Genomic DNA, 20185 nt, shown 5'->3' on the forward strand with positions numbered 1-20185 from the left:
ATTGAGGTGGGGGCTGGCTGCTGGCAACTTATGGCTGGGGTTATTCTTGAGAAGGCAGGGCGTTATTATAGAGTTGGTTGTAGAAAAGGGGGGGGGGGGGGGGCGGTTGTAGTCGAATTAGTGACAATAACTACTTCTACATTCGCATTATGATGGCTTGTCCCCGTTGTTGCCTGACTTGTTGGGTGGGCTACAGTAGAAAGGATGGTGTATGCTCCAACGGAAACGTATCCCGTGGTCGCGGCGTGGTTTCATCAGTGCCATTGAGAGTAGTCTCGACAATGTTGTGGTCGGGGTGACAGACATCGAGAGTGACCATTCTAAGTTGTTAAGGTTTCCCTTCACTGTGGTTGTTTAGATAGGCTCTTGCGCAAGTCCATTTGTCATGACTAGACACATTAATACACCCAGCATGGACATCGATACGTTAGTTGCTCTCATCTACGCTATGAACTGATGTCCGAGGTAGGGCCTATCTCACTGCCCCAACTCACTGCTCTACAATTGTGAGTAGTTTTCTAGGTTCTCGATGACTACTTTCCATAACTTCTTGTCAGGTCGGGCCCTGTTTCCAGACCAGTGTATGGCTGAAAGCTGGAAGCATCTTTAGGGAAGTAGTTGTTATTAAAACAATCACCCAAGGGGTAATCGACACGACAACGGTGCTCCGCATGAGTGTGTTGCGAGGACAAGGTAGACAGCAAGATATTCCTCGCTCGTGGTGCATCTGGCCTCACTTGTGCTAACTATGGTGTAGGAAGTCCAGTATGTGCTTCTCAAAAACCAGCTGGTGATTGTGACCTCTGACGCGTCAAGAAATGTTTAACGCCAGTCTGTAGGTACGCATCTGGGATGGTATCTGCAGTTCCTTTCTTCATTTCTACAATGTGCTGGACTGGGATTATGACCTCGTTTCACGAGAGAATGGACACATGAGGACGATAACACTTGGTCTATGACACGGGGATTATGACGCGTTAACAATAACAAGCTCTTATCGCAGGAGAGCATTTGTGGTAGATACCCCAAGGACAATGACTCGCAGGCTGGCGCAATGTGTCATGAGCAAGCATCGACAAGCGTCATCGGCAAGCATCAACACGATCGGGGCCGCAAGCGGACTTGATGCACCTCCGCGGAAGGAAACATGGATCTTCCCAACATGGCCCCTTCTGCCGTTGGTATAACTAACCGGAGTGAGATCGGGTAGGACTCGGGGGAGCGCTGGGCCGGCGGCGTTGTGTCTGACAAGTGAAGCAGCGGACCCTCAACGGTTAGGATATCCCATCACCCGTTCTCACCTTCTGTATCAAGACACTCGCATGTGACGTGACGGTTGTTGATACTGAAGTCGAACCCAACCCCGCGCCGGTGGAGGCGTCGTGACTCGCAATGGGTCGTTGGATGTCAGGGGTAGTGAGGCTATGCTCCGTTGCCACCGTCCACCGAACCTCACCCGTAGAGCCCGAAATTACTGATGGAACCAACACAACGACGGTGAGGCAGTCGTCGAGGTGTTGCGGACATCGAGGGAATGACCTGATGGGGAATCCGTCGCCCGTTCGGGGACCCTCATCTGGATAAACGACCGAAGCCCTGCATGCTGAACAGGCTAGATGCCTGGAGCAGTAAAGCCAAGTTCTGTGATGTCCTTCCCTTGCCCCTTTCATTTCACTCTCGCACGATCAGCCTAGTAAGGACCGAGCTCAGCCCCCGGCATTCCTCCTCAGCGCGACAATCCAAGCAACAGAGTCACTCCACCACCCGAGGCAGTTCCGGTAGTCTGACCCCCCCCCTTTGAGCGTTTTCCAACACCCCAACTCCATGCTAGCTCAACGTTTGTTTGTCGTCGAGATGGGTCGTCTCAACATGTGAAAAGCCAGAACAAGAAATCACCACCCGACGGGCCCATTCGCCCGGCCTCGGAGGAGCTTGCTTCGGCGCCCGCATAGCATCACGAGTCAGCCCAGAAACCGGAACATGTCACATCCACGACGCATTACGTCTTCGGCGATGCCAAATCCACAAGCAGAAGCAGCACTGGAATGAACATCGCCCCATCCTCCACGCACGCCCAACCCCCCATCTCCAACAACTGGCACGCCGGAGAGCCAGCCAGCCACCCGCCGACCGGCCACTCCCGTTTCGTCCACCACCGCCCGGGCGCCCCTCCCCCCACGACACGGAAGCCGAACAAACCAAACAAACAAAGCCAGCAAAGACGATCCAGCGCAGCAACCCGCCCTTGGCGTCCACGGAGCAGCTACACTAGAGCAGCAACCCAACCAATGAACACCATCACGGTGGTTGGGAAAGTGGGAATTCAGGGACAGGAAGGACCCGAAACTGGGAAGCGAGGAGGAGGAGGAGGAGGAGGAGCACACTCCATACGTGCGTCAGTCCTAAGGGGACACGGCACGGTATACACACACGCACAAGAGAAGCCGACGGGGACAGAAACTTCCACGACTCCGTTCCAGTCCAATGGGCCGGTGCCTCGGTGACCCGGTTAGTTAGTGTAGATAGTTAGTCGAACCACATCCACGTCACGGCGGCAGGGCGGTGCAGCAATCAGAGACGTTGCTGGCCCCAAAGGTAAAACACAGAAAAGGAAAAATGAAGGGGGCTGTGGAGAAGAGCCGCGGCAAGGCTCTGGCGTCTTTCTTCTCCCTCCTGCTGCTGCCCAGCATCTCGATCGATGCTTGTGCAGGATCATCATCGTCATCATCATATCATCAGCAGCATCCGCAGCGCAGGCACGGCGCATTTTTTGCGCGGCAGTTGGGGGGAAGTTGGGAGGGGGGGAGAGGAAGGGCGTGAGACCGGGAAGGGACCCGGTCCCCGTCATCGCGCGTGTGCGTCCGTTTCTCTGGGTGTGTGTGTGTGCGGTATGCTGTATGCGCGTGATGTGCGTGTGCGTGTGTTTGTGTTGTATGTATGTGTGTGTGTGTGTGTGTGTGTGTCTGTGTCTTGTGTGTTGAACCCGCCGAGAGACAGCTTGGCGTTGATCGCGTCCCGTGAACCACTGCCCCGGATACACCACCACCGCTTTTCTGCTGCCCCTTTCTGCTGATCGGTTGCGGGCTGGTTGTGTGAGTGTCTGTATGTAACTATGTACATACATACATGGTTGGTTAGTTACGGCGCCGACACTGTGAGCACACACACCCCCCGCCCCTGGGTCCGGCGCAGGGTGTTCCTGTCGGATATCTTGCAAAAGCGGGGAGCCGATGACTTCTTTTCCGCACCGTTGTCGAGATTGGCGCTGCCCGCCGCACAAGCAAGGGTGGGTGGTCAGCTTGTGCAGGGCCTGCTTTCCTTGCCCGGCGGCGGGAATTGGGCCCGGTACGAGCGCGGGCGGGTGTGATTGATGATGAGGATGGAAGGACGGCGGGTTTACCGTCCGACCCGATCCCTCCTCCTGCGGACCGCAAGAGGTGCGCCGAGAGATGGATTGTGTGGTGTGCGTATGCGTGACTGCTGCGCGGTCGTCACACTGCCGGTAGCTGACGGTTGTCTCTCCCACTCTCTTGCAGAAAAAAAGGATGGGTCCCTCGTCGATTGGAATGGACACAGCTGCTTTCTCAGCCAGGCTCGGTTACCCCATCCATCATCCGCCCATCCACCCACCCTATCCGTACGGAAGGAGCCGGTTTAGCTTTTGCTAGCAGAAACCGTGATCAGCTTGGCACTGCTGCCCATCCTGCAAGATGGCGTAGCGCTGAGGATCCCATCGACGATCGTCAGTTGATGGTAGGGTCGGGGCGGCGAGACGAGACTGCCCATCTCGCCCATCCGCCCATCACCCGCCGGCCTATTTCCCACGGCCATGGCACGCCACGCCGCAAGTGGGACTGGGAATTCCCCGATCGCCCCTCCGCCTTCGCATCAACAAGACATTGGGAATCAACCGCACCCCGGCCGGCCGCACGCACACATGGAAGGTGGATGAGGAGGAGGAGGGGATATCCCCAGCGGGGGGCGCACAGCAAAACCCCCATTGACAACTGAGAACGTGCTTTGCGCTTGCGCCGCCCAGGCTCCACAGCCTGCCTCCCACGTATGTTGCCCAGTTGCTCTCTCTTGCTTGTCTTGTCCCTGTCATTGTCACCACCCCATCCCGTCGGGCTTGGGGGGGTGGTGGGTTCTCCCCACCGGCCTGTGTTTGGTGGTGGTGACGGCGACGACGGAGCGTGCTTTGTCTGAGAGGGCATGCATGATGAGATGCGGAGCGGGAGAGTGGAAGATGTGGACCGTACTGTGTACGATGGTGAGGGTGTGTGACGGTGCCACGGTGATGGCCCGCAGGGTTCGGTTCGTCAGCGGGAAGAGGGGGGGGTGAGAGTGAGTGAGGGAGAGCAGCGCCCGCCCGCCCGCAGTCCGGGGGAGGTTACAACAGCGCCGGTACTTGGGTGCAACTCTTGACCCGACTCGGCCGCCGACTAGCTATGAGGAGGAAGGCGGTATCAAGCACCCGCCCATATCCCGGTACGGTGGGCCTGGGCCAGTCGTAAGTGTCTCACAATCGTACGGCGGCCGCGCGGGTTGGGCGTGGCTTGCTTGTCTGCTGGCTTGCTGCTGGATACCGCTGCCGCCGTTGCTGCTGCTGCTTCTTCAGCGCAAACCCTCGCACCTCGTACTACGTATCCGCACGTCCCGGTGAAAGAAAAAGCGTGCAAGTGAGAGAGAAAGTCAACGCCCAGTTTGTCCCACTCACCGCTAGTCCCCCGCTCTGGCGGGACACCCCCCTCCCTTCCCCCAAGCAGAGCGTGATGGGGTCGGGTTTTGAAGTGAAGGGCCCCATGGTTGGCCTGGGCGGTCGAGGGTGCACTTAAGGACCTTCCTTTCTCGTCATGCCGGGCAGGACAGCAGCCTCGCCGGCCAGGGCGGTTGGTGCAAGGCGAAGGGGGGTGAATGAGACAACGTGACCAGTGGGCCACGACGACTGGAGAGGTCGCCCCACGATATGTCTCGGGGGATCTCGTAGGGCAGAGGGGGAGGGCTCGGCACTGGTCCGCTTTGCAGCAAGGGCGAAGGGAAAGGAATGCGATGCCTGTGGCCCGGATCTCGCAGCCAAGGCAGTCAGTCGCGGGAACCATCCCGGCCCCGTGGCGCTCCCCCCTGGGTGGTGTGGATGTCTCTGGTCTGCGGATCGCTCTCCCCTGCGTAGCGCACTATAACCCTAGTTAGCGGGGCGTCGATCACTATCCTAAAGGCGCAAACGTCAGCAAAATTTGTCGGGACAAGCTGCTTGTGCGAGTTAACGAGCAGTTGTCGATGCTCTTTTGCACCTCGCACCTTGTGTGGGTATTCGTATAGTTACTGTGTCTGTTTGTGTAGCTCCGGCTGCATAATCCGCACATGCTGGCTGAACCCGGCCGGAGAAAACGGATGCATAATACACAAACTCCTGTGCGTGTGCGGAAAGGTTATCGACCGGCGTCGTGCATGACCGGGTGGAGGTGAGTTACGGGACCTTCCGTGGGTGAAACCCCTGTCGATAGTAGTTATATGATACATTTATTACATTACTTTGTAGGATGAGGCTCTGGGATTCCGGTAATTTGCCGCTTGCCAAGTGGCCGGCCCATGTTCGCCACCGGGTTAAAACGTGAACTGAAGTGTTTGAGAGCGTGGCCGTGTGGGATGATGCTGGGGTCCCTGCTAGCTTAGAGATGCAAGCTTCCGCAGCGGATGAGGGTCGAGAATTGCGAATGCGTCATGTTCACCACCACGACCGGTGAAACGCTGAAAAAATGAAGAAAAGGTAATTTACAATCTGCCGGTGGAGTTGGGGATGGAGATGGTAACATTGGCCATCAGCGCTGGAGCTCTGCTCTCGGCATAGGACCCGCCCCCACACCAATCGAGCATGAAACACACAGACGTCGGGGTGATATGCCAAACTCCCGGTTCCACGGTTGGCACAAGCTTGACGGCAGGGCAATATACGGCAAAAGGCGAGGATAGATTGATTCATGGGGAAGCGAGCGGGCGATATTCGTATGCCCAAGCTTGCTGGCACAATGGAGGCATGACTCGTTGTTGTTCGATGGTTCTGAGGCTTGTTTTTCTTTTGGCGAGAACGCCTTGACCAGGGAGGGGGGGTGTCCAGTCCAAACGAAGAGATGGCTAGCCAGATATGCATAGTCAAAATGCGCAATGAACCAAGCGCTGTTGGCGCGATTAAGCAAACGTAGGGGCTTGGCAAGGACCCGTATCGATGGAAGCGACGCGGGAAAGCTTGGGAGAGATCAGCTCCTTTGCAGGCGCCCGCATCGCCGCTTGGTGGCAGAGAATGCTTGTGTCTCTCGACTCGGCCCGGCTTTGGCTTATCGAACGGGCCAGCCATGTCTGAGCACCAGGCACCGTTTGTGATCGACTCAGTGGCTCAGGTCAGTTTGTATGTAGTCATGCATGGTTACTGCTGTGGTACTGTGTAGAGAGTCGGTCTGTCGCCCCCTCGAACCCACCCGGTTCCTTGTACAGAGCCACAGAGCTGAACCCGCTTTGCATTCTTTTTTCCTACAGCGGAAAAGGGGTGTGGGGCGGCCGCGCATGGGGTGAATGGAAACCAGCGACATCGCTGGCGTTAATCGAGATACGACATCATGGTGTTGTTAGCTCACTAGGAACTGAAACGGGGTGAAAACGCGCGAGATCGAAGTGGAGGTGGAGGTACGGCACAGAACAGAGCAGCAGGGCACAAGCGAAGCCATCTCGCTGCACGACAGATCTTGACAGATGCGCGGCGCGTCGATCATGATGCGAGGATGCTCTCCCGGGGTTGCTTCCAGTGCCGGGTCTTGGCTGTTCGAAAGAGGAAAGGTGAGCATCCGAATCGAGAAGGCTGAATGCTGTGCTCGTCGGTTCAGGGGTCATCGATGGCCTGCCGTCCGGTTGTGGCATCCCGAGCTGGACGGCACCCTGACGGCCAGTACGGAAAAGGGGCCGGCATTGCTTTGTCTTGATTGCCTGACAGTCCCTCAGACTCTCTGGATGGCGGGTTCTCAGATTGGGCTGCTGTCACATCGCTCCCTCCGCTCATTGATGAGGGAGCCCAGCTTCTTTGGCTGGGCCGTCCTGCAAGATTCCCAAAGTGAGCAGCCATGCGGGGCCTCATTGGGTGGCCACCGTGATCCTGACTACGGGCAGCAGTTTTCAGTCGAAGGGCCGAATTCGTAGCGGCAGGATGCAGCATGGCGTTCTCTCATGGCGTGAGTTAGGACCCCTCGACGGGCTGGAAAGGCTTAGGCCCACTGAACAGAGCCAAGTGTTGATCTCCCTGGGGTTCGCGGAGCCAGCGCCATCCCGTGGCCCTTCGCTGCCCTGGACCTGAGCTAGCGTGTGCGGCTGCCGGGGGTGTAATTCCCGGAGCCGCAGCTTGGCTTCGGGGACGTACCCACCATGGCAGCGTTGGAATTGCAATCCAAGCTGGCGGGTTTGCAGAACGAGATGATTGCAATGTAACCCGGCTATATGAGCTCCTCGTATCAGTGAGAAAATGATATGAAGGTTGCCTTTTTCGGATCTCCATGTTTACGTACTTGGTACAAAGTATAGAGATGGTTGCCGGCTGCCCTTGCTCTCGTTGCCATCCAACGGTTGTTGATCCTCTTGCGCCATCGCCGGATGGCGATTTGGTGCCGAAGCCACCATCAGTTCTCAGCTAAAAAGGTCAGCGTAATACCCAGCATGATCGCGGTTGTCGCGCTCGTGCCTCCGGAAGAATGCACAGGATCACAGACATGTAAATAGGCGGAACTCAAACCTCGCCTTGCAGCTGACGAGACTGAAAAAAAAACATTGGAAGAAAAAAGGATTCCCTGAACCCATGATGCAATTGCATCCATTTTGGCTGTGATTGCATTCTGGTGAGAACGCCTCACGGCTCTTCCTCGCTCAAATTTTACTGGCCTAGCAGCCACAAAGTTGGCGGGCTGGGCGTGACCGTTGGACTTCGAGCTGTTTGTAAATGCACTATGCCGTTGTCTATTGAGAGCTGTCCCTGCAACATGAGATACTAGCGCTCCTGGCAGATGACAGAAACGAAAAGAACGAGGGGAGAATAGGGGAAAAGGAGGCACATCGCACAGTAACTCGGCGTGAGACGGCACGAGAAATGACAATGGTGATTTTGAATCCGAGAGCGATCAGAGCGCTGCTGAGGGCATTCAACCCAAAGAAACCCACCAAGTCAATGGCAAAAAGCGATGTTGTGTCGTTGCTTGGGGTCGATTATGCTCACTTACCTGAGATACACTGTCCGCTTAGCGCATTCAGCCAGATTGTGGGCAAAGGTCACTCCCGCTTCTCCCCTTTTCAGGGACCCTGTCAGTTCTGTAACGCACCCTTGTGTGTCGATCATGAACCGTGCATTCTTCCAGCAGTGAAATGTCGTGGTTAGAGCCCCACCTATGGTCCTGATAATTTCCCTTCCCGGGCTTGTTGAGATGAGCCTGCTCTGCCGCAAGCGGTTTCCAAGATCTCGATAACCAGCCGAAGCCGCAGGGCCCCGAGATTCGGAAAACCAGGCCACGGCACGTGAGAAAGATGGGACCGGGATCTAGAATCCACGCTCGTCATCACTGAGTCCGGACGGCGATCGAGAAACGGTTCCTGATCCGCGCCGGGTGCCTGACAATCTTTTATCAATGAGGTAAGCAGTGGTCATGTACGGTACGAATAATTCGTGATTCGTCCATCTTGGTTAACTCGTGGCCTCCCGGTTCAAGGTGCTTCAGGCGTGGTTCGTCCGGTCAGGCCAGGGCTCTTCTCCTGACAACCTCTTCGTGCAAAGGCAAGTTCCGAGACAGCCTCGTCCACCTGCAGAATCCGGCCTGGTCGCGAAGTTGGTGGAAATGGCCGTAAAATTGCATGCTGCTTCTTTGTGTCACTGGACTCTGGTAGCTGGTTTTCCTAGGATGTCGACAACAATGTCGGGCTCCTAGCAGTCAACGACATCGCCGACCTGCAAGGGTTCCCCTGTCAAAGTTATGTTTCGTACCTCTTGTTCGGGTTTAGCTCCAGCGATCGTTTTTGCGGGATGAACGGGACATTCCAACTCTAATCATCAGTATCATTCTCAAGACAACGACGAGAAAGTTGTTTGCTTGAAGGTTCAACACTTCGGTGCCGAGGTCACCATCGGCGTCTGAGTTGTCGGAAATCGAGGAAAGGAAGAAGGGGAGGACAGCAAAGCCGAATGGCCAACACAACAACAGGGGATTGCACCTCACAAGCTTTGCAAGACTTAAATCACCTAACCAACTATTGAACCGCACCAACCCGCGCACGGTAGCGTCCGGAAGAATGTGAATATTGTATCAATGGCCCAGAACGAAGGCCATGCTTTGTCGTCATCCGAAATCATCATGGATGGTATGGCCGTGGGAGATGTCCAACTTTCTCTTCACCTCGGATTCCTTTCTCAACGTGACTTTGCGGGATTGGCGGGATCTCAGAGGGACGCGGCCCGCTCAGTCTGCCGTCATTGGTCATTTGGATGCCGTTGGCTTGCAAGGGGTGCTGCGGGCCAGGCTGCCGTACCCTTGCTTTTGGTGGGATTGGAGGCGGAATGCGTTTTCTTCTTGCTGCATAATCCCGGGGGCGCCGTGGTCGCCGGTCGCGCAGCGCTCCGTGACTGCTGCGCAGACCGTCTCCCGATGCCGGGCAGCGACGCGATAACTCGATAACTCGGGAGTAAAAACGCTGTCAAGTGCATGACAACGACCAACTCTCAAAGTTGGGATCGTCTGTAACTTAATTTCGATGTCTACGCTCGTTCAAAGCCTGGTCCGGGAACTGGTAGGAAAAAAAGGAAATTCGTCAATTCGTCAAGAGAATGAATGACCGCAAAGCACAGGTTGGGTACTGTGTAAGAGCGGAGCACAGCAGGATTCGGCGGGGTTCGAAGTGACATTGCGATTTCGCGCTGCTGCTTCTGCGAGCGAGTGAAGCCAAGCATCTGAGTCTGCATTCCGCACTTGAGAGGGGTTTACCTGTGGAATCGCGGAATACCAGCTCTTGTTACCCACAGTCTGACACGCGGTGCGTGATTAGGAACTTACTTGGTACGAAGTATTCGTACACAGTACTTTGTATTCGTAGGTAGATTTCTGTAATTCGAGCAGCGGTGAAAGCCCGTCGTGGACGGGGCTTGGCGAAACTCAAAGACACGCGTAACGGACTCCGTTCCGCGCCGGTTAAGCCTGACGAAGTTGTTCATCATGAACCCCCTTCGCCCGGAGCTTCCCGTTGGACAACCGAGTGACGGCGGGAACAAACCCAGGGTTAGTTGATATGCTGGACCCGTGTTTGTTGAAGAATAATCGAGTTGCGTCATATTTAGTCGAGGGGAGGGGAGGGAACCACTATCACAAAACCAGGCCGGGCCTTGGCTTCCTTCCTAAGGTAGGGTTGGACAAGAAGACGTCACGTCGCTCATACCAAGAAGAAACTTCAAACATCGAGTACCGAATGCAGCCCCGCTCGGCTTAGTGTACCGTGGTAGTTGGAAGGGTCTGAAAAGTGGCCCACCATAACTTCCCAAGTGCGTTCCTTCCGGCCTTGAACATTGCGCTTTTTTCTCTCGAGCCTTCACTCAAACCCGAGCTGAGAAAGGTGACGAGAGTTTGCCATGCTGAATAACAACATTAGGTACCCAAAAGAGTTTCATCCATCACACGAATAACGAGAATCCATTTCACTACCCCAGTTCTTGACTCCCCCGTTCCTGTCAAAACTGCCCGTGATGGCAACAGTGTCCCAGTTTTCAAGACATTTAGCAGGGGTCCTGCCTCCCTGGCTTGCCTGGGGCGAGGGCTCTTGTTCTTGTACCTACACCTTTCCATTTAGGGTTAGACACTGTCGGCAGAGCAATGCCCCGGGCTACACCAAGATGATTTGCCTGTTGTGCTCTTGGCTCCTGCCAATTCTGGCCCAGCTCAATGCCAGGTATGCAATTCCGACAGAATTCGATCCCCGCTACTTTCCCGTGCCTCGCAGGCACGGTGCTGCCAGAACGACGACCCCCGTTCTTGCTTACCCGACCCGACGCAACAAAGCAAAGTCACGGATGCAAAACCTGCTCTTGCTCAGTAGGTCTCCTTCAGCCGCCTCCGTTACGCAATGGGTAGTCCCGGGGCTTCACGGTATTTGCAGGAAAACCCCTGACACGACGGCGCCCGCCGAATTCGACCGAGAAATTGCGACCTGAGCAAGCCATGTCGAGACCCTGCATGACACGACAACACCAGCCCGGCACTGCGCTGAATGCATTCGGTTGGCACGTATCAAGTACAACAAAATGCAAAGACTTCGGAAGCACTGTTGGTGAGGACCAGCGCCTGCCTCCAGGCCGCTTCCATGGATGTTTACTCCAGCATGGATGCATTGATTTTGCTCTTTTCCCCCCATTTCCTTTTCCCCGTTCCCCTGAGTGTACAGTACCATATCAACCCGATGATAGTATGGAGAGTTACAAAGCAAAGCAGCCAATACACACCCTGACCTGGGCAAATCTTTTTGTCAACTCTCGAGTACACAGTGCAATATCTCCCGGGCCCGCCGGACTGCGTTAGATTGGAGCCACTGCCCTCCGGCAAGGAGACCCTGCGTGAGTTCCACCACATACACCCCTCCCCGGTCGCCGCGGCGGGACCCCCCCCCCCCCCCTCCAGCTTTTGCCTGCGTCCAGGGTCTTGCTCAAAGCTCGCTGAGGCGGCTTGCATTGTGGAGGCACCCACACCCACACCGGCTCTTGGCTGGGTTGCCTGGGTGGCCACTTACCGCTGACTTCATTGGTTTTTGAGAGTTTCCCTGACGGTGTGAGTGCTGGGATGGCCCCCTCGTTAAAGCTTGGCAGGGGTCTCTTCGATTCTCCTTTTCGTCCCGGCACCTCTCCTTCACCCGAAAAGGCTCGCGATAAAGTAGCAGAAGAACCGATCCCTACCACACTTTAGGCTCACATCTTTTCAAACCAGGCTACAGCCTGTCGCACAGTCGTTAGTTATTCTCGCTGGGCGCACAAGTTTTTTGCTGGTTAGCTCGCACATCCCCGCACCTACACGCGCCCCGAATTTGACCGTCAATTCCCCCGGATCGTCCTCGACAAGCCCTGTTTCGGCCTGAGCCCCAAGCCCTGCTCTCCCCTAGTCGGGCTAGTCCGGCGTGGTTTGATCTCTCTCACCAACGCCTCTCCAGCTCTCCCAGGTACCAGACCCCACGGCTTTGGTCCAAGCTTCCCGGCATCAAGCATCACCGGATCTTGAGCCAGTCCCACATCCCATCGGGCTTCGCTGATCCTTGAGAGGGGAGGCGTGCCACCCGCTGCATTCACACCTTCCCAGCCGGTTGTAAGCCCTGCTCCGCGCCGTTCAAGACCAGTCCCACTCATCCCAATTGGCAGGCCCGCCCTGGCAGCACCCCCCTTGGGAAGGGATATTTCAACCGTCGATCGCTCTGCCGGACACTCGTCAGAGGTTGCCTTGAAACCACATCCATCCCCACCCACAGTCCCGCAGGCCAAAGTGGGCAATAAGCTTCAGACGACACTGGCTTGGTTGGTGAACCATATTGGGCCCTAGCGCAGACTGTCCCATGCCCGCGCATGCGATCCAAGTCTCAATTCTGTCGCACGCTCAAAGACACATAAGGACGCTGATCCGTCCTTCTCGATTCTCGGCTGCCACACTTTGATCAGCATCGCTACTCTGGGTGATCTCACTTCCAAGTTGGGCCGGAAGAGAGACAACTTGTCGACCTCACTATAACGGAATCTCACCATGACCATGACCATGACCGATGACCACAGTCGGCGCCGCTTCGGTCCCTTGAGCAACTTCCACCACATGCCTTCATACTCTAGCCAGCCCCATTTCTCGGACCCTTGGTCCTCGTACTCGCCGACGGGACCGGCACCGCAAGGTGGGAACCAACAACATCCCATCTACGCCGGCAACCAAGAAAGCGCTGGCCTGCCTCACCTCAACATCGGCAGCCTTCCCAGACAACCTCCCAACTCGCAACACCCACAGCACCCCCAACACTCGGCCACCACAGGAAGCAGCACCTCGATGGCGCCTTACGGTTCCCTCCCGGTTACGGCCGGCTCGGCCGCCAGCGCCCCCATCTCGGGCGTCTACCGGCAGCACGAAATGCTGTCCATGCCTCAAGATGCTTTCGGCCTGAACCGCCTACAGCAGCCAACGTCGTCCGCTGCCTACGACGCGTCAGCATACACGAGCTCAGCGTCGCCGGTGACCGCGTCGTACCCACCGGCGTCGGCATCTCCGTACGAGCAACTCGGCTACGCGCCGGCACAGATGAGGGGGACCTTTGCTATCGGCCAGGAAGACAACGCAAGAAGATACTCGCAACAGTCAGTAACCCAAACCACAGCGTGGCGGGCTCAGAACCCCCTGGGATGCACATTATCTGACCGTGATGAACAGACCCTTGCAAACGGATGACCGGAGGACCTTCCAGGATGCGCTGGAGGCCAGCCAGGGGATGCTCTCGATGAGCCAGGACACGCCTCGAAACATCTACGACGTGCGCAACCGGGCACGCGGCTCGGCGGACTCGTACGGTTTCCCCTCGACGCATTCATCAACCTCGAGCATATCGTCGGCCGGGTTCAGTGGCTACTACGGAGGCTCTGTTGACGGGTCAGTTAGCGATTATTCTGCGGCGGGGTCCGACATCGAATCGTTGTCGGGGCGGACACTACCTAGACCCCAAGGGCTCATGTCCAGCCAACCACCGGCGCCTCAGTCCATGATGGGGTCATTCAGCTCCAGGGTGTCGTCCAGCGCGCAAAAGAAGCACAAGTGCAAGGTCTGCGACAAGCGCTTCACGAGGCCCAGCTCTCTGCAAACCCACATGTACAGCCACACGGGAGAAAAACGTAAGCACTCTCATCCTGTCTGTGACAAGGTGTTTGTTTTTCGTGAATGATACTAACTCTTCCCAGCATTTGGTTGTGAAGTTGAGGGCTGTGGCCGCCGGTTTTCGGTAGTATCAAACCTCCGTCGTCACAAGAAGGTCCACAAGAGAGGCGGCGAGACCCCTTCCGACACGGGTTCGGAGACACACGAGTCGCCGTAGTGAGCCACCATCTTTGCCACAGTCCATGAACAGCCTCGCAGCACGGACCGCTTTCACCTTTGCACCACATCCTCGATAGACTTCACATACAACCCTTTTAATTCCGATTCGATCGCTGCGTGCGCAAACCGACACCCACGACACCACTGGCTCTGCTGTCGGACCGTGGGGGACCATTCTTTCTTTGAAACGTCACTTGATAATATCGCCTTTTAATCATATCTTCTCTTGAGGTCTCATGATCGGGCGGAGAGGCATCTCCCAACAGCGGGCGACGGGAGTGGAGATGCCTTGGGTTGGATACCCTCATGGATCGGCGTTTGGGGATCATACTTCCTGGGTTGCTGTCCGCAGACAGGCAGTAAATATTTCCTTGGCTTGGATTGGCAGGGCGCGCCCTCACATTCTGTACTCTCGCTGCATGTTTACATTACTTTGTTTTGTGTCGGCCACCAAAACGGCTTCTGGGGGAGTTTCTGGTTTGGGAAAGGGGAAAGGGAGGCGGGGAAAGGGGGAAGAGGGAGGTGTGAAATGGGGGACACTTCCTACGGCAAACCGCAACGCATACGAATTGTTGCACCGGTACGATCAGGTCTGGCGGATGATGAGGAGTTGGGAAATGTACGAGTGTACACAACTAGATATACCTATCTGTTATACTTAGCCTAGTGTACCCAGCGTACGTCTCTAAGTAGGCCTCGGCCACCTAATCATGTACATTTAGTACACTCCTGACTCGTGCGTTCTCTGGTTTCGTTGGCGGTAACAACATCCATCCAAACCAAAAAAAAAACATCGCTCCGTTCAAATCTGCCAATGGCTATACTACCGTGACAAAACTGGCAAGACTAGCTACCCAAAATTCTAAATTTTCTCAAAACCACTGCTCGCTCTTTCTGCTTCTGGCATACAACAATTCGAGGAAACTACAAACACGTCCGGTGACAACCCAGAAACCACGCCACTTCTGCTTTCCGCAATGCTTCGGGATGACACCTTGGCCTTTCCCAATTTCCATCTTCCCCCCAATCATCACAAAACCCACATGATAGTACCGGTCAATCATTAACTCTCGTCGCACACATGACGCCTCCAGGTTGGCCCGAGTACCATGCCATATCCACACCTCATCTAGTAGTGTTTCAAGACAATTACCTTCCCAATCGCCCCTCGAGCATCTGAGCAGACAATGCACGGGTACGCCAAACCGAGCATGACTGCAGCACCCCGCATGGGGGAGACTCTCGCGCAAAGTATGCAAGCATGCAAGCATGGATCTGCATCAAGTGCGACTTGAGGTCCGGGAGAACAGCAATGGCTGCATTCAAATGGCCGCTTCCCCGCCGGAGCCGCCTTCGTCGGTTCCTTCATCGTGCGTCGATCGGCACCAACTGCCTCTTCTCGCGTGTGTGCGTGCACACCCTCCTTGCCGGAGTGACACTAACCACCTGGAGTCCCAGGTTGCGATATCACGGGGACAAGGGGCGTCAACTGTTGTATGTAGCCGCGGCACTTACATCCAACCGCCAGCTCGGTTCTGCAGTCCCTGGCTGAGGAATGGTTGCCTAGTGGAGACGCCCCGCGAGATGGCATGCCAGACAACGAACTACACACGAAACCGTCGACAAGCTTGCTCGCCAGCAAGACACATCTTCCGACTTCGCTTCCCATGCTGAGAAAGCTCTCCTTGCACACTCACTGACACTCGAACCTCTGCGGTTGAAAAAGACAGAAATTTGAGTGAGGGTATGGCATGCATCCTGCGGGTGCAAAACGAGGCAGCAACATTTGGCGACGACTCGTTCGCTCGGCCCAGTCACGCCCCGGCCTTCCCGCCCCGCCAAAGGGGCTTCACCCGGCTGGAACGCCCTGTGAAGGGGACCCAGGCGAGCCAAGTGGGTGGGGGCCCTTCGGAAGGTGTCGCGGGAGGCAAGATGACCGGAAGGGGAAGAGGATCTTCAATCCCCTTGCTGGCTTCCTGGCCACGGCTTACCCGACAGGAATCGTTGACTCCCCCCCTCTCCGAGCATCAAGACAGCTCCATCCAACCACACCGATGGAGAAGAAACGGTGGCGGAGTTGATGACGGGGCGACAACGAACTTCTACACTGGCCAAACAGGCTTCGGATACATGGTTGTGGAGAAAACCCGAGGCGGCTCTACGACAGAAAGGCATGTACTTTTCCCAGGACCTTGGTGTCCCGTTGTTTCATGTGCGCAAATCAGTGCATCTGGCACAAGGTGAAGCTGCTGCCACAGCTCAGATCATTACTCGTAGGGGCAACGCCCGATGAACAAGCACTAGCGGGGGCGGCAAAGCCGCCAACGCTCTTCTGGAACCTGCTGATCTCCCACAGAATCTCGGCTTCGGTACTCTAAGGCCCGGGGGACGACGCGGAGCCGGCGCATGTCGTTGATGACAGTGGGGGCCTCACATGTGAACAACACGGAGCCGCGCTGCACGAAGTCACCAACATGGCCGCCGCTCGTTTCAACCAACCTCATCTTTAGCCGGTCGCAAGATCCACATGGCTGCCTCGGTGGCGACCTCAAATGAGATATCACGGATATTGCACGATATTGGGCCAGCAGGTCCCGGTCCAGCATGCGGCGCCCGGAACGAACTAGGGAGTGGGATCCTCTCGAGACGGGTCGATGTTATCCCAAAACCCGCCTCCGGCCAAGGAATATGGAGAACGGAGGGCATGGAGTGCGCTGTGATGGAGCCAGCCACATGAGACATCCCTAATTCGACGCCAGTGACGCACTTGGATGCAAACACAGCACCGCGACACACGGCCAAACTTGCCCTTTGAGGAACCAACCAACCAACCTAAGAGGAACTCCGACATGGCTGGCCTACGTAGCGAAGGCTCCATTCGGCAGACAGGACCATTTCGACGTTGAGCCCGAAGCTCGCAACAGGGTGACAGGTTGACTGGATCCATCTCGCCGCATCAAGTGTGGTCAGCGTGGTTCTGTCTTGCGCGGCTTGACGTGGAGCCACACGGCGGAGGCACGGGAGGGTGATGTGAAGAAGCGGAGTGCGGTGAGTTGCTGAACAGCCAAGGCCATGCCGGCGTGACCAACTTTTGAGGTTGTTTTCATACGTCACAGTGCACCCCCAGCAACAAAACATACGGGATGGCTGCAGATTTGTCGAAGTTCCGCCCGATGACGTCGATGGACAAAAAACGACGGCAAGGGCGCCAATTAGGGCCTCAAAATCCCACTCGGCCAAGTTTAATAAGAGGGATACGACGAACACCGGGGAGTACCGCAGCTTTGGTGGTATTCTAATCCCTCATTCCAGGCGAGATCTTGGAGGGTGGATGTCCTGCAGTCGAGATGGCGACAGTGCCCCACAAATTTCATGGCCCAATCAACGGCCGCAAAAACGGGAGCTTTGCGATGAAGGATCGTCAGGGTCTTTTTTGCATGTCCACAACTGGAGTGGGCTCTGGGGCTTTCGCGGGGAAGACTCTTGGGCAAGGCAAGATTCGAATCTCGCCTCGGCAATAGCTCGATGCAGTGGAAGCCACGGCCATTCAGCAAGGGAGGGCAACGACCTCCGACTGACGGAATAACATTCAGACTCTTCAGCTCGACATCTAGACGGGACAGACCGGGCCCGGCGAAAGGAGCGGCTTGTGATTGTACTCTCGTCAAAGTTGCCATGGTGCTGGTCGGCGAGTGTTAGGTTCTCCAGATTCACCCCATCCTTTCATGCAAACGTCCAATCGCCATCGCCCCATCCTCGAGAAATTAGGGCATATCGGGTTGTTGCTGGTCCAGTTGCAGCCCGATGAGAGTTCGCCGACCTCAGAACCCCGCAGCCGGCTCCCGCCCAACCAAAGTGAGCCGCAGAGATCTCGATGCGCCGCCTCGGGCAACATCATGTCAACCGACTGAGGCGACAACAGGTCCCCGAGAGGACACCGATGCTATCTACGACGTCACGTCTGCTGCAATGGCGTTGTGCATCGTAAGGCATCGTTCAAGGTGGACTTCCACGATCGAAAGCGGCGAGGACCGGTGCCCCTTCAAGCAAGCACCTTGGTTATGACTTTGTTTTCCCCAGTTCGTGATGGAGCGCGTCGTCGAGATACACTCCCACTAGCGCCTGGGTGGATGACGTCATGTGGTGGTCTGGGGCTCGCTTCCCATGCCTGGTCACCCCCAACCCGCCAAGGCGGTTGACTGTTCAAGAACGTTCAGCCAACCGGGGACGCAACTATTAACCGTACGAGAGAGCACGGGCTGTATTGATTGTATCACGGCCAAATCAACCCACTGGTAGGGGCGGTCCTCGCAGAAGGGCTATCCCGACAACCCATTTCTGGAGGGCGGACATGGCTTGCCAGTGAGGCGTCTGCCGTGGCTGGCTTGGTTAGTTTCTTAACCCCCCCTGGACAGCCCATGCACCACATCCCCTTTCGCGTCCACTTGAGCCTCGCGATAACTAACTCGCCTATCTGTTTCCTCAGGCTCGATTCACAACTCCAATAAAAAGGACCGAGGAAAGACCGTCAGCCGTAGTTGCATCGACGGGTTACCACGCGCTGCTTTTCCTGGGATTTAGCCATGTTGGAATGTGGGCAAAATTTGCCAAATATCAGACGGACTTTTGGGCATTTTCCACATACGAACGGGAACCCCGAAGGAAAGAGTGCGACTGGTCATGCGTGCGACACACAAAGAGGGTTCCATCCATCAGCACCGTTACTTTGGGCCCCACACATGAACCGAGTCCAGCGAGGCGCAGCACCCGGGAATGCAGAATCTGAAACAAGCCATGATCTCATCGGACTGGGGGTTTCTGCGAGTGAGCATGGTCCAATTTGCGAACTGGTGCGGGATACAAGGACAGGGGCGGGCGGGAATTTGAGGTTCAATTTGTGGTTTTCTGGGGTGCCTTCCTTCCAGCAGCCGAACCGAAGGGCCATCCACGCGCCATGGGGGTGAGCAATGGATGATGGTGGGTTGTTTGGTCGTGAAATATGATATTGGGGTGGTGCTAGGTGGACTGGGTGATTTTTTCTGATTTTTATTTCCTTGGCTCACAGGGCTTTGCTGCGCCGTCCCTGGCTCCGGGCCCGCCCCGGCCGTGTTCGGGTCGGGCATAAGCTGCTTTGACTGGATACCCCGACGCCGTCCGTGACGGCAATTCGCAAATGCCATCTTTTTGGGGGCTGGCGAGGCCCTGGAAACGCCATCCTGTGGCCGGTCTCCCTATCGAGGACCCTGCATTTGGCTTGGGAGGTCCCTTTACTCGGCTCAAAGTTTGGTCCCCCAAGACACAAGCAACTAACGTTTTCCTTACCGTGTTCGGTACATAGGGAAAAGTTACCCTTTTGCTCTAGACACATCCATGTGTACGCAAGGGCTCCGCTCAAAACCGACCCTGTTCGGTATTTAACCATGTCAAGGGTTTTCCGGCCCTTGCCTAGATCGTTCTGTTGCGGCGCTTGCGTTCCCCACCAAACTGCTCCATCCTCCATCCCACACCTCGCAAAGTCGTGTATCATCCGGGACCTTCACCGAGATCCCTATCCATCTTGAGCCACGAGACCGAACATGTCATAATGGGGGCGAGAACAAGGGGAGGGGGTTCACCTTCCTAATTCTGCTGTGCGAAGTGTGTGTGTTTGTCCGTAACTACTAGGTACATACATACATAACATACATACTTTCACACTCAAGCACGGATTCATAGTTACAAGTAACCCTACGAAGTACAGACATACGTACTCACGCTAGTACTCCAAGAGGCCACAGAGCGCAGAAAAAGAGAAGAAACCCCCTTTTCTCGCCTTGCTGCACCTCTGATTCGATGGCTGGTTGACCCCACCTTGCCTTTGCCTTGCCTTGCCTTGCTCGGCCGGTCCTGGGGTCGGGAGGGCGGGTCCTCTCTGTAATGTGTGTATGTGTGGGTGGGTGGGTAATGCGGGTGAGTGACTGGGCGCTGTGGTGCTGTGGTGCTGTGTGGTGTGGTGGTGCCTGTGCCGTAACCAGAACCAGACAAGCCCTGATGTGCGTGTGCGTGTGCTTGCGTGTGTATGTGTGTGTGCCTGG

General features: G+C 56.1%; 4 protein-coding genes across 4 annotated transcripts; 3 read left to right on the forward strand and 1 right to left on the reverse strand.

Annotated features, from left to right (window-relative positions):
* Window positions 1-2616: 2616 nt before the first annotated feature.
* CHGG_05961 (uncharacterized protein) lies at window positions 2617-3367 on the forward strand (the record flags this gene model as incomplete). The annotated part of the gene is made up of 2 exons (XM_001222055.1): window positions 2617-2816; window positions 3139-3367. The coding sequence occupies 2 exons, from the start codon at window positions 2617-2619 to the stop codon at window positions 3365-3367; spliced, it is 429 nt and encodes a 142-aa protein (XP_001222056.1).
* Window positions 3368-9497: 6130 nt separating this feature from the next.
* Window positions 9498-10228, reverse strand: CHGG_05962 (uncharacterized protein; the record flags this gene model as incomplete). The annotated part of the gene is made up of 2 exons (XM_001222056.1): window positions 9498-9711; window positions 10071-10228. 2 exons carry the CDS (start codon window positions 10226-10228, stop codon window positions 9498-9500), a joined length of 372 nt encoding a protein of 123 aa, XP_001222057.1.
* Window positions 10229-10900: 672 nt separating this feature from the next.
* CHGG_05963 (uncharacterized protein) lies at window positions 10901-11218 on the forward strand (the record flags this gene model as incomplete). Its single annotated transcript, XM_001222057.1, has 2 exons — window positions 10901-10956; window positions 11008-11218. The coding sequence occupies 2 exons, from the start codon at window positions 10901-10903 to the stop codon at window positions 11216-11218; spliced, it is 267 nt and encodes an 88-aa protein (XP_001222058.1).
* Window positions 11219-12785: 1567 nt separating this feature from the next.
* Window positions 12786-14109, forward strand: CHGG_05964 (uncharacterized protein; the record flags this gene model as incomplete). The annotated part of the gene is made up of 3 exons (XM_001222058.1): window positions 12786-13381; window positions 13455-13909; window positions 13976-14109. 3 exons carry the CDS (start codon window positions 12786-12788, stop codon window positions 14107-14109), a joined length of 1185 nt encoding a protein of 394 aa, XP_001222059.1.
* Between the last annotated feature and the right edge of the window lie 6076 nt (window positions 14110-20185).

The sequence above is a fragment of the Chaetomium globosum genome, genomic scaffold (assembly GCF_000143365.1).
Source record: "Chaetomium globosum CBS 148.51 scaffold_3 genomic scaffold, whole genome shotgun sequence".
Lineage (NCBI taxonomy): Eukaryota > Fungi > Ascomycota > Sordariomycetes > Sordariales > Chaetomiaceae > Chaetomium > Chaetomium globosum.